The 13,558-nt window shown below is 45.4% G+C and overlaps 1 protein-coding gene across 1 annotated transcript in view; it reads left to right on the plus strand.

Moving 5' to 3' along the window:
- LOC132702557 (E3 ubiquitin-protein ligase UBR4) overlaps positions 1-13,558 on the plus strand; it is a 30,054-nt gene that overhangs the window by 5,126 nt on the left and 11,370 nt on the right. The window contains exons 11-23 of the mRNA XM_060671267.1: positions 1,390-1,616; positions 1,665-2,304; positions 3,798-3,877; positions 3,944-4,114; positions 5,230-5,400; positions 5,452-7,890; positions 7,944-8,099; positions 8,156-9,001; positions 11,096-11,663; positions 11,719-11,992; positions 12,050-12,203; positions 12,264-12,756; positions 12,809-13,197. Of these exons, the coding sequence (XP_060527250.1) occupies positions 1,390-1,616; positions 1,665-2,304; positions 3,798-3,877; positions 3,944-4,114; positions 5,230-5,400; positions 5,452-7,890; positions 7,944-8,099; positions 8,156-9,001; positions 11,096-11,663; positions 11,719-11,992; positions 12,050-12,203; positions 12,264-12,756; positions 12,809-13,197 (6,608 nt within the window). The remainder of the gene's footprint in view (positions 1-1,389; positions 1,617-1,664; positions 2,305-3,797; positions 3,878-3,943; positions 4,115-5,229; positions 5,401-5,451; positions 7,891-7,943; positions 8,100-8,155; positions 9,002-11,095; positions 11,664-11,718; positions 11,993-12,049; positions 12,204-12,263; positions 12,757-12,808; positions 13,198-13,558) is intronic.

The raw sequence follows: 13,558 nt of genomic DNA on the forward strand, positions 1-13,558 counted from the left end.
CCGTTCGCTTATTGGAGCAATGTTGGCGTTGTTGGTTCAAATTAACAAACTTCATACAAATGATAAAATCAAATTAACAATTTTAGTCATTACTCCGAAATACAGTCGAACTGCGATTTGACACATGAAAATGTCGAATTATCAAGACTTCGAGTTATCAATAAAAACTACAAATGCATGTACTTTTTTGTGAATGAACATTTATTTATTCATTCATTTTTAAAAATGGGTTATACGTTACATAAATGCCCTAATATCTGTGGTTTTTGAACTAAAAACAAAAATGATGAAATAGTAGTACATATGTTTGTATGTATTTACATAATATATGTATATACAAATGTATTGTATATGTACCCAGTGTATATAAACATAGTATGTATGCCCATATACATACATATGTATGTACATATTAAAGTTCACTCTTTCAATGGAAAAAAATCAGTTATTTGTGACTGACGACCGGATTTCTTATTTTGGTTTTCAACAAAAGCTTCAATTTTATTTAAACAATCATAGAGGGAATCGGTTGTGTATTCACTGGTTTTCAAATAGGAACGCAAGACAATCAACGAATTTTCAACCAATTCATTTGAAGGTGATCATCTTCAATGTTTAACTGTACCCGTTCGGATCTGCAGGACTCGATAATATCTTCATCAGAAGGAAACTCTGAAGTAACAATATCCTCATCCACATGTATAAAATGGTTGATGGTACTACCTTCTGCTATACCTCTAATGTTTGTCCAAGCGTTAAACTCGATTTCTATTTGGATTTCGTCTTCACTCTTTTCTTTCAGGCGTTCACTTAGGAAAATCAAGGGAATATCATCTTCTTCTTCCCATTCAGAATACTAACCAAAACCGGCTTTTTTAAAACAATTGGGAATTGTTACAGGCTTAACGTCGATATTCTATGCAGTAGTTACGTCATCAACACAATCCATTAGTGTAATGTTATTGTTTTTGTTTTCTTCGAAACGTTCCATTGCGGTGATGACTGAATGTTTATTTTTCAAAATTGTAGACACTGTACTTGCCGAAATCCCATAGTTCACAGCTACATTTTTATTTTCCACTTTCCCACTTCTTTTATAACCTTGAATTTTTGATCAACAGACGAAGCTTTTAAAGTATGTTTTGATGATATATCAACAAATGCAAAAATCCAAGAATGTCTTTAGTAAAATGTGTAAATTGAATAGAAACAGTATTTTTCACTTAGTATTAACTAGTAAGTCATACAAGTGAACTTAGCAAGCACAGAAACTGAACTGCTTGCATAGATACGTTAAAAAGACAGGTTAAGATCCCTGACAAAGGATTTTCCCCTGTACATTTGAACTACCGGTCGTGGTCACCAAACGGCCGTTCATTTTTTTTTTAGACTTAAACGTGGAGCATGCTGAGGTGCTCCTCTACCTCTTCCACTCGCTCAATTTGATGCAGAAAAAGTCCGTAGTGCTCCTCATGGCTGGCGGAGTCTTGCGCTGCTCCGAAATAGCTCGCAGCCCATTGAAAGAGTCGCAACTGCTTAACCTGTCCAGACTTTTGTTGCTCTTCGACTATATCATGAAACATCTGTACGATGTGCCCACGTCCCTCCTGGAGAAGGTATGTGGAGTTCGATTTTCGTGCCGGTCTTGACCTTTTAGGTTCCAGATTCAGCGCAACTTGTTCGATTTGACCAACCTGAACGGCGACGTCAGAGAGAACAACAACTCGTCGGTGTGGAAGGAGGTCGAGGAACCCTACAGAAAGCTCATATCCGAACGAAACGCCACGCCGAAATTTTACAGACTGTCCAACTTGGAGGTGAACAACCAGGACGCGCCCAAACTGGACGGATTGGCCTGCAACTTTATCTTGGGCACTCCCGACAAGCTTCGCTATCCCCTATTGCTGGACGCTCTGATCGAACTACTGAACGTCGTCCACGGTATCACCGCGGGATCGGCGTCCAAAATGTCCGTCCTGGGTCTGTGCGCCACGCAATACTGCTTCAGCATTTGCTGGCGGCTGCTGCAGCTGCTGCCGCCGTCGATACCGTATATGGAACGATTAGCTACCGGCGAATTGCTGGCGCCCGGGCCCCTGCTCGTCCATTCGTTGATTTGGGGCCCCCGCGCCTCCGGCAAGAATTTCACCAGGTGGCTGAAGGACTGTCTCGTCAAGCAGGGCATGTACACGCAAAATACGGACAAGTTACTGAAGGCCGTTTCCGATACTGTAAACAACGTCGAATACGACGCGGTCAACGCGAAGAATTGCATCGTCGCCCTTACCCCGGATGTCGGCAAAGGTAGTGGTTGATTTTAACGTCGTCGCAGCTTTCCACTCGATGATTAGGTGAAATTTTCATTGTTTGATCGATTTAAATCGATCCGTGGTCGCAAAGAAAAGATTCTTTAGCGAAAACCCGCGCGCCCTAGGCAAAAAAGTCGTAAATTCTTTCACGGAAGTGATTTAATTAATAAAATAAATAAAATTTGGTGTTCTATCGGTTGAACTACTCGCCATAAAAAAAAATTGGGGGTCCAAGTAGATCAAACCCTTCCTGAGATTTCCCGTCTTCCTATCGATCTTTTCCCTTGTCAGCAGCGTCGGAAATCCATATCTTTCGCCCCTCATAATGTGACCCAAATAGTGAGTCTTTCTCTATTTTATTGTGTCCAATAACTCGCGAGACTTGCGCATGTAATTTAGAACTTTAATGTGGGCGATTTTTTGTAGGCATAAAATTCGCAATATTCTTCTGTATCATACAAAAGTAGAGCAACATCTTCAAAAATAAGATATATTTAACACAAGTCCCAACATTATGATTATACATGCAAGGTATTGTATACAAATACAATACATTTGAGGACATTAAAGTGGGCTATGATTTATTGATGATCACAAACAAAACAAATGCTTCAGTTGTCCGTTTTAGAAGCCTTCCTATAGATTCTTGTGTGGATAATTCTAAGAAATGTCTTCAGCACGTGGGACATCATTCGATAGTCGTCACATTGAAAAACCGGTTTTTGCTGAATCAACCGCGGTTTTTCCTGTTATATACCGTTTTGCACTTATTTTTCTTGAGCTATAACCTGATTTTTGGTTAGTTTTGGCTTGCCCCGACTATTTGATTTCCTCGGTACCACTGATATCTGAGAGGCATTCCCCTATCCGCCACGTCCGCCAGCTAGCATGTAATATGCTAACTCTCTAGCATATTACATGCTATAACTAGGAGGTTGAGAGATATATAAACTATGAGGAGTTTTTATTATGCAATTGTTCAGACCCCAATTAGATACGCAGTATCTAATTGGCCCCCTTCATTTACCATTCGTGTTTTCATAGAACAAAAGCGCATTATTAGATGATATAAACATTCATACCATAAACAGAGAAAATCTGCGGATTCCAAGCCATATTTCCACAAGGCTATGAAGGTCAACGAGGTACTGCCTATTAATATTCGAAATTAAATGCCTATAATAAATGCTTCAATAGCTTCAATTTCGATTTTTAATGCTTTTGATTTGTAATTTTCATTGGAATGGGAGGTTTGGAGGTCATCTGCGTATCATCTTTTTCAACAATAAAATACACTAAGTAAATAAATAATACGTTAATTTTTGTTTCGATTCATTTGAACTACTCTCCCTCATGAGTACACTTATGCAATAAGGTTATTTTTAGTTATTAATATTATTTATTCGTTTATGAAAAATCCAAATCTAACCTCATTTTTACATATCTTCGTGTCGATTCGTTTAAGGTCTCAATTTTTGAATGTTTAAGGTCTCGTCGCGCAAGACTCGATTCCGCCTCTGTGGCAGCTCATTTTGCTCGACGTGCTCGTCGCGAAAATTGAAATCGAAGTAAGTGATTTTGCCATCGCTGCCATGTTCGCAAAGATTAAACCAACCAAAACGATCGTTCGACAGGTCGCCGCTGAAGAGTCCTCCGACGCCGACTCGTCGTCGGTCGTATCCGTCTCGGAAAAGAGTTGCATCCAGGACCTGGTGCCACACGTGCTGAAGCTCGCCCAGGCGGTGTTGCAGTGCACCAGGTCGTCGATGTTTTATTTGACACTGAACCCGGACGATCCCGAGAAAGTAAGTCTTATGTCGGGCGGTTGAAAAATTGAAAAGCTGTGTTAGCCTTAAAACCTCTAAATTAGTTACCTAGTAAGCGTAGCACCGTGGTTTAAGTCGCCTGAAAACCGTTCAAAATAATTTCAATGAAAGGGTCAGGTAATAGAGGGTCCACCTCAATTGTAATTGTATTTTAGTGTTTTTCGAGAATGGTAATGACAGAGACTTTTAGATTGTGACTTTTTTATATAATACAGTGAACTAAATTGGGACTGAAGTTAATTCACAGTATTTTGGCATTATGGAACCAGCGAGAATACCATACATTGAAGGCGTATTCTGCAAGTCATCTCGAGCGGGTATGATATTAATTATGAATTATTCGGAAAGTTTGCTGCTGACACCGCAAAACTGTTTAATCAGTTGTGTCCATGATATTATATGCCACAAAGTATTAATTAATACATGGAAAAAAAGTAGTAGAAAATGCGCTATTAACAATTGGACACAAGGAAGTATCTTGAAGATTCTTCTCGAAAGTTTTCTCGTGTAAAAACAATGGAAGATGTTTTCAATAGACTTCTTATACCCTTCGATCTTGATATCTCTAGCCTTAGGAAGCTTCCAAAGAAAAAACTGGAACAATTTTCAACCCAGGCCCTAGAAATGCTTATATCGCGCGGTTCTCAAGATTCTCTACCTGACTCAGATGAAGATAATGACTTTCAAATTGATGTCGAGTTGAGTGAGAGTTATTCAGAATAGTAATTGGTTAGTTTTTTTGGTAACAATAAATATATTTAATATATTGAGGGCATTATCTTTATTACAATTATAAGTGAGGTAGCGAGAAGGGTCAAGGTTTAAACTACCTTCCAGAAACTTAAGAAATATTGAATAATCTGTGACAATTCTGAACATAATCCTTATAATTAATCATCCTGCCTCTCCCTATCGGTCATTATTTTTATTATTATTAGTTTAAAAAATTTCAGCCGCCATCTTGTAAATTTTTTTGAGCATGTTAGGGATCAGAGATTTTGTCAATAGAATTTAATTTTTGAGACCACTGTGCGCCGGTTGGCTAGGTACGGGTCAATAACGAATGTTACTGAAACGATCTTAACCGGTTGAAGGTTCCTCCGCGAGACCCCGAATCCGTAAACGACGTTATCGCAATCATGTCCAGCGACAACCCTCTAATCGGCACTTTAGCAAGCGAGATCGAGGCCCTGTTGCCCCCCTCCAACAACGTAGCATTCGCGTTGTCCCTGTGGCGCTGCTCGCGTTTAGAGGATGTGTTTTCGGTGAGTCCGGCACCGCTTTAAAACCGCCCTCTCAACCCTATTTTCATTTAGACTCAGTACGCGAACGACACCATTCCCTCGGAGAGCTACATATTGAAGATAATCGAAGTGCACGTGTCTTCGCTGTCCGCAGGACTCGCGTTCCGCATCGATTTGTCCTTAAAAAAGACCCTGGAGAATCTGGTAAAGTTTATCGTCGCGCACGCGCCCAAAATTGAGAATACCGACACGAAAAATAAAGCGATCGAGATGCTGGTCTCGATCACATGCGACGCTCGCACCGAGTTCCTGTACAATATCGCAACCAAAGCGCTGGACAAGATGATCGGCGATCCGGAGACCGACGAGCGCCAAAAACGCGTCTACATGCGAATTCTCGACCACACTTATAACCTCCTGATGAATTACACGTCGTCGGTCGAGCCGCAGGATCCCCTGGACGAGAAAATATTGCACAGTTGCCTGAAGTTCTACGAAAAAATTATCGAGAAAGCTTCGGGACGTCAAGCGCTCGAGTCTTTCTTCACCGGCGACAAGGATCTGGTCAAAGTGCTCATGTCCGTGTCCAGCCCGAAAATGTCGCAACAGTACAGCACCCGCGTCCTTCACTTCTTCAATAAACTGTTCCAGGCGGCGGAGAAGAGCTCCACCGACCCAAGTTTGAACTATTTGTGCTCCAGTATGGGCAAACTGGCCAAGGTCGAGAGCGGAAAGCTGCAAGCGTGGCTCCGGCAAATCATTATAGGTGCAGGCGATGTCGACGCGCCGTCGCCGAAGCTCAAGAAACAGTCGAGCAACGCGAGCTCGGAGGACAAGGAACTGCCGCTGCCCGCGAGCGAAGATAAAAAGTCGGTCGTGCAGGAAAACAGCCAGCTGCTGCAGGCGTTGACCAGTTTTATCGTCAAGCAGAACAGCAACGTTACCGAGGACGTGTCGACGACCATACTGAAAGCGCTTATACCTTTGGGCGGTCACATCTTAAGCCCCGCCCTCGAGGGCGTCGGCTTCGTCGAACTCATGAACGTAATGACGATGCTGGCTGACGCGAGGTCGGGCAAGGGCCACGCCCACCTTTTCTCGGCTGCCACACAATGGGTGGAGCTTTGCATGAAACACGTCACTGCCCAAGATGTGGCGCAGAAGATCGCGTCGGATCCCGAGTCGATGAAGAACAACCCGATACTCAACAGCGCGTCCTGCATCCTCGATTACATAAGCGACGTGATTCTTTCGATAACGGAGCAGCCGCCGCGATCGGTGAGCCCGCAATGGGAGCACGAGAGTCCGCTTGACCTTGAACTGGAGTGTCAAGAGGAAGTCAACGAGGATGAGGATAGCGGCGAAGACTCGGACGAGGATTCGCTGTGCAACAAGCTGTGCACGTTCACCATCACCCAGAAGGAGTTTATGAATCAGCACTGGTACCATTGCCACACGTGTAAGATGCTCGAAGGCGTGGGGGTGTGTTCGATTTGCGCGAGGGTCTGCCACAAGGGTCACGACTTGAGCTACGCGAAGTACGGCAACTTTTTCTGCGACTGCGGCGCCAAAGCGGACGGCACATGTCAGGCTTTGGTTAAGCGAAGTCCCCAAGCCGACGGAGGCGGCAAAACGCAGAAAGACGATCCCGGTATCGAAGACCGCGCCATCGGCGCCACGCTGAGGCGGCGCAACAGTTCACCGATCTCGAACGACAGGGTGTTGTTCGACGAGAAACGCGGCGAGCATCAAAAGAAGAAACTGGAAGAGTCCAAAGCGTTCCTGCTGTCGTTTCTCAGCTCCAGTAGCGTAACCGCGAGCCTGCTCGAGTTTCTGCAGGGCCTGATCCCGGCCATAGAAGCCACCTGCAACGTGAACAGTCCCGTCGGTTGTCACGCGAGGGGCGTTAAAGCTCTGGAACAGTTGTACGGCGCCGAGAAGAAGTACGAGCACACCGACCAACTGATGGTACCCACTTTGGGCTCGCAAGAGGGCGCCTTCGAAAACGTGCGGATGTCTTACGCGGGCGATCAGGGGCAGACGATCAGGCAACTGTTGTCCGCCCACATTATCCGCCGGGTAGCTATGTGTTGTATGACGTCCACCCAAGGCAAGAGGCAGCATTTAGCCGTTTCCCACGAGAAAGGCAAGATCACCGTCCTCCAATTGTCCGCTCTCTTGAAGCAGGCCGATTCCGCAACGCGTAAACTCACCTTGACGCGTCTGAGCAGTTCGCCGATACCGTTCACGGTGCTCTCTATGACGAGCAACCTCTGCAACGAGGACTTCCTGGCCGTGTGCGGCCTGAAGGATTGCCACGTGCTGACGTTCAACAGCAACGGCCAGGTCACCGACCATTTGGTGCTCCACCCGCAGCTAGAAACGGGCAATTTCATCATCAAGGCGCTGTGGTTGCCCGGCTCGCAGAACACGCTCGCCCTGGTCACCGCCGATTTCGTGAAAATCTTCGACCTTAGCCGCGACGCCACCAATCCGCAGTATCATTTCCTGGTAGGATTCAATGGCACGTTTGCCAACGTCGCACTAATCGAATTCAATTATAGGTGCCTAGCGGAAAGATCAGGGACTGCACATTCATGTACGACGACGGCACGTACCACATTATGCTGATGTCTTCGCCGGGCCACATATACACGGAAGTGTTGAACGATGACAGTTCTACGAAATACGGCAGCTTTTATGTCACGAATACCCTCGAGGTAGGGCCCCACTCCCAAGACAATAACTTTCTTTGCCTCCTGACGCTTTTCTATAGGTATTCCACCTGGACGTGACCGACGTTAACGGGCAAGTGGCCGGCGGTGGCGTCTCCATCTACTACTCCCACACCCTGATGCTACTGTTCTACAGTTACGCGCAGGGTAAAAGCTTCATTTCACCGATAGTGCCGAAAAGTAGTTCCCTGTCGTTGGTGTTCCCGATCACGCTGCCCCAGACCCCGAACGGGAGCGGTTCGAAGAGCAACAGCTCGCGGACACCCGCGCCGCAACCCTTATGCCAATGGACGGAGATACCGAACCACCCGGGGCTGATATGCTGCGCGATGCAGTCGAGCAATCAGCCGGTCGTGATCATGCTCAAGCCCGACACCGTGTTGATACAGGAGATCAAGGTGGTACCGGCGAAGAGCAAAATAATGGATATGGTCGCTATAAGGCACAGTTCCGGTAACGATCTGCGCACCACGCTGATATTGCTGTGCGAGGACGGCAGCCTCAAGATGTTCATCGCGAACATGGAACAGACCGGTTTTTGGATGTCGTCGAATATTCAGGCGACCGTTCCAGTCGGCTCCGCCCACAAGCCGAAAAAGAAGAAGGTCGTCAAGTCGGGCAAGGCGTCCGCCGCTCCCGTGTTCCCCGTGGACTTTTTCGAGCACTGTACCGCGATGAACGACGTCGAGTTCGGCGGCAACGATCTGCTTCAGATTTACAACGCCGCCCAGCTGAAGCACCGCCTGAACACCACCGGACTCTACGTGGTGTGCAACAAGGCCCAATTCCAGATCGACGTGACGAACAACGACTCGAACATGGTCATGTGCGGCATCCGCGTTTTGGTTGGCACGCAGGACCCGCAAAAGGCGCCGTCCTACGTCGAGGTGGGCGGTAGTTCAAATGTACCCGCTAAGGATTGCTCTCGACTGTATTTCGAAAAGTATTAGGCGTAGCGCTCGTGAGAAAAAATTATTACCAAATACCAAAATTGTTGGAAATTATTTTAAAGTTCCTATAAAGGGCGCGCATCTTCCGTAGTTAATAAGGAAACGGGATTTTACAAAATATTGAACATATTGAAGTGGAAACTGACGTCTCGTAACTGCGATTTTAATTTGGCAAATTGGACGGACATTTTTTTTTTTTTGAGATATGATAATACAGTTAAATAAGAACAAAGGTTGTTCAGATTTTCACATAAATTTATTTAAATGACAGCTGTTTCGGCAACACCGTGCCTTTATCAAAAAAAAAAAAATCTGTTGCCAAGTCAGCTGTCATTTAAATACATTTATGTGAAAATCTGAACAACGTTTGTTATGATTTAACTATTTTAAATGGATTTTCATCAAGTAAAAGCCACTTCTGTACAAATGATAATACCTTTATTGCCAATCAAATCCTGTAAATATAACAAAGCAACGTTAAAAAATAATCGTATTTATAAAATATAAATTGCGATAATATGAAAATTACTGTGAAGATATGTAACTATAAATTTTGAATATGGAGATAAATCCGAATTATTCCAAGCGGAAACTGACGTCTCGCTACTTTGCGATTTTGATTCGGCAAATTGGACGGACTTTTTTTTTAATGATAATAATAATAATACCCTAATTGCTAACCAAATCCTATAAACATAACAAAGCAACGTTAAGAAATAATGATCTACCGTATTCATAAAATATAAAACAGAATAAAATAAAAATTACTCAACCACAAAATTACACTGTGAAGATATATAACCACAGGTTTAATTCTTCGGTAGGAGGCGCTTCATGTCAAAAACAGCTGTTTTTATGATTTTCTCGAGAATTTTAAATATAATTGTAGAAAGATTTTTAGTTAGGATGAAAGAGCGTAAAAAAACACAGCAAGTAGCGGTAATGGCATGGCAATATCTTTTTTCCCCTTTGAAATATAAATAAAAATGTGTTTATTATACATATTTCTCAACGGTAGCATAGAAATAGTACCAGACGCGACAGACGTGACATGGGATGCTTATATTTTCTACTAGTGTCAAATTTGATTTTGTCCTAATTTGTCCATAATAATCGAAAATAATCAGTAATAGTTAAAATATGAATCGTCAGTATAATTTATTAATATATTACTATTTGGGTTTTGTTTGAATTAAAATAAGTTTATACAGTTCATGGCGTTAGAAATCATAAACCAGGGCGGACTTCAATTGTTATGGAACCCAGCCCAGACATCAATTTAGTATCGAATCTTTATTAAAAATTATCGTCCCGTCATAATATGTCATCTCTTGGTTATCTCTAATACTGCTTCTATTATTCCTAATTTAAATTAATTTTTATTTATATCTCAAAGGGAAAAATAGATATTGCCACTACTTGTTCTTTTACGCTCATCCTATCGAAAAATATTTATATATATATTTATTTAAAATTTTCAACTCGCAAAAGAATTAATATCGTGATATTGACATGCCCGTCGAAGCTGCTATAAATATTCTTTAAAACTAAACTAAGTTCGTCGAAATCGGATTAGCCAAAAAAAGTCATTAAACTTTTTCTAAACCAATATTTGACCCTTCCCCCACCCTTAATTTGACGAGATAGAAAAAATAGTTCGAACAAAAAAGTTTCCTTATCTAGAGTATTTTGATATAAGTTAATTTGGATTATTTTTAAGAAAATCTTTTTTTTTTTTTTCTATTTTATTTCTATTTTGCAGTAGAGGTAACGCCCCCAAGCGACCATTTTATTAACTTGAAAGTTGTAGGACCAACGGTTCCTAAGATATGGCCGGCGTCCTTTATTAATTGTCCATTGTAATGAAATATCTGGAAATATAGATTTGTTGAATCGGTCTATAAAGAATCATCTTTATCTCCATTTAAAATAGTATAATTATTAAAGGTTGAGGTATAGTTAGGAGTTGCGCATAATGTCAGTATAGATCAGGAAAATCCCTTCGTTAAGTAATACCGCTTCCACGCTCAGGTATTCGGACGGGTAATATCGTTTAACGTGACGAGGAGCCGATGGTACGACGTCCCATTCTCACGCGAGGAAAGTTTGAGAGCCGACAAAAAATTGACGATCGTGTTCGGTCCGTGCCAAGACCCCGAGCTCATGACGATGGTGGACAGCGTAAAAGTGTACGGCAAAACGAAAGACGCGTTCGGCTGGCCGGAGGACAACGAGGACGTCACCGGCGGCTCGGCGAACACGTCGGCCAGCAATCCGCCCAGCACCGGAACCAGCGAGATCGATCAACAGCCCGGCAGTCCGCAACAGCTCACCAAACTCGAACGTCTAACGATGGACGTGTTCAAGAGTTTAGACTCGGCGCTGTATCTTTACGCATGCGAGGAGCGCTTTTCCAAACTCAAACCCACCGCGCTGAAGTTGGCAACGCGTCTACTGACGTTACCCACACCTCCCTCCATTCAGGTGCACTCCAAGGCGTTAATGTTGACGCTGCACCCCACCAAACAGCAGTACCACGCCTACAAGGACCAGGCGTTGTTGGAACACGTGCTGGCGGATTTAACCTCTATGACCGACCGTAAGAGCGCGAGCCCCGCCTTCTCGCGAAAGGGTTTTATTTGTGACGTCCGCAGGGACGGACGCCGTGGACCTCGATGCCGAAAGCTACTATCGCCTGGTGCTGATAGTGCGCGGTATCGCGGTCTCCAGACCGCAGAACCTAGTAAAATTCGCCGACGGCTGCGCCTCCATTCAGGATATCGTCGTCGACGACCCGTTGGAAGCAAGCAAAGACATCGCTACAAAGAGTAAGCATCTACTGCTGCAGCTCGTCGAGGTGCTGTGGCTGCTGCACAAACTGAATCCCGAGATCGCCTGTCTCGCGCCCGTGGTCGTACCCGGTTTAAAGTGAGCGGTACCGGTACCGTCCAGGAACCCGCGTCTTTGAATAATGCTCTGTTCCAGGTACACCGAACAGGTGATCCACGCTCTGGTGGAGATCATCCACGCGTTCAACTCGTCCGAAGCGTACGCGAACGTCACCATAGGTCTTTACTTGCAGCTGCTGCTGTGCAGCGACCCCGTGATCGCGTTCAGCGCGAAACAGGCATTGTGCAAGGTCAGTCGCTCGTCCATATTGACGCGCGCGCGCACTTTCCACGAACCCCGCCTTCTTTAGGTCCTCAAACCGAGGGTGAAACGGCGCAGGGTGTATATCCCGTCGCCGGTGCGATCCGAGAGCCCCGTGAAACCGACCAAGCCGTCGACGGCACATCAGGTCATCGATCCTCCCGCGCGCGAAATCGTCAGACCGCAGCCCGTCGTGCCGATGGCGTTCGACGTAGACGTGGCGGAAGCGATAAGCTTGCTCGAACAACCGCAGGACAATCACAACGTGAATCCGTTGGAGGCGTTGCTCGGGGGCGGCGGCGGCGTAGGGTACCCGCCTCTCCTGGACATTCCGCCCGACGCCGACGACGAAACCATCGTCGAGCTGGCCATAGCCCTGAGCCTGCAAGACCAGGAGATGGGTAACGATCAAAATCAGCAGCTGCAGCTGCAGCAGCTTGAAGCGGAGCTGAGGGTCGCCGGGCAGGCGGCTGCGCAGGCACAGCAGGAAGCCGCGAATTTCAGCGACACCACCGCCTCAGCCGCCGGATCGGATGACGAAGGTGGGGAATCTAGTTCTGCGGAGGAGCGTAGGGTCAGTCTTCGAGATTTCAGGGTCCACCGCGGCGACGGACGGTTCCACGCTGCGGACTTCCCCCGCGGAGCAGGGCGGCAGCGCAGGATCCGAAAGCGGAGGCAGCGGCGTGGACAGCATCACCGGCGAGCACAACGTGTCCGGCCGGTCTTCGGCCTACGGGGATGACGCCACGGTCCGCGCCAACGAAACGCCCGCGGGGACATCGTCCGCCGCCGTGCAGGAGTCCGCTTGTCGACCGGCGCAGGAGCGGGAAGCCGACGCTGTTCGGCAGGCCGACGAGCAGGAATCGGACGGCGAGAACAGCCCCAAATTGCAAGCGTTGCGGCTGCAGCTGCTCGAGAAGCTGATCGAGTACCTGCCGAAGTTAAAGAAGGCCGAAGGCGTCCGAACGGTGCCATTTTTCCAGGTCGGTTTTTTTTAAGGAATGGAAAAAAAAAATGTTTTAAAAAGGAATAAAAGGCTGAGGGAGCGTAACAGAAATAAGTCCTGCGATAATGAATCTGTTCTTTCGGCAAAATATCTTAATTTATTTTTGTAAAGTGGAAGTGATTAAAAAATTGCCTGCAATTAGGGACACGTCTCTTTCAGCGATGTCATCTCCGACTTTCCCTGGTTCCGTTTATATGAACACCGTTGGCTAGACGGAAGTATATAGTGACATTTTTGATATAAATTTTCAAAATCTTTTCAAGTACTATGGACCTGTTGATGACTCGGTTTGCTTCATGGATTAATAAGAGCTTTCCCGGATTGAATCAGTACCAGTT

Source organism: Cylas formicarius, unplaced genomic scaffold (assembly GCF_029955315.1).
Source record: "Cylas formicarius isolate icCylForm1 unplaced genomic scaffold, icCylForm1.1 PGA_scaffold_5__7_contigs__length_24384050, whole genome shotgun sequence".
Classification (NCBI taxonomy): Eukaryota; Metazoa; Arthropoda; class Insecta; order Coleoptera; family Brentidae; genus Cylas; species Cylas formicarius.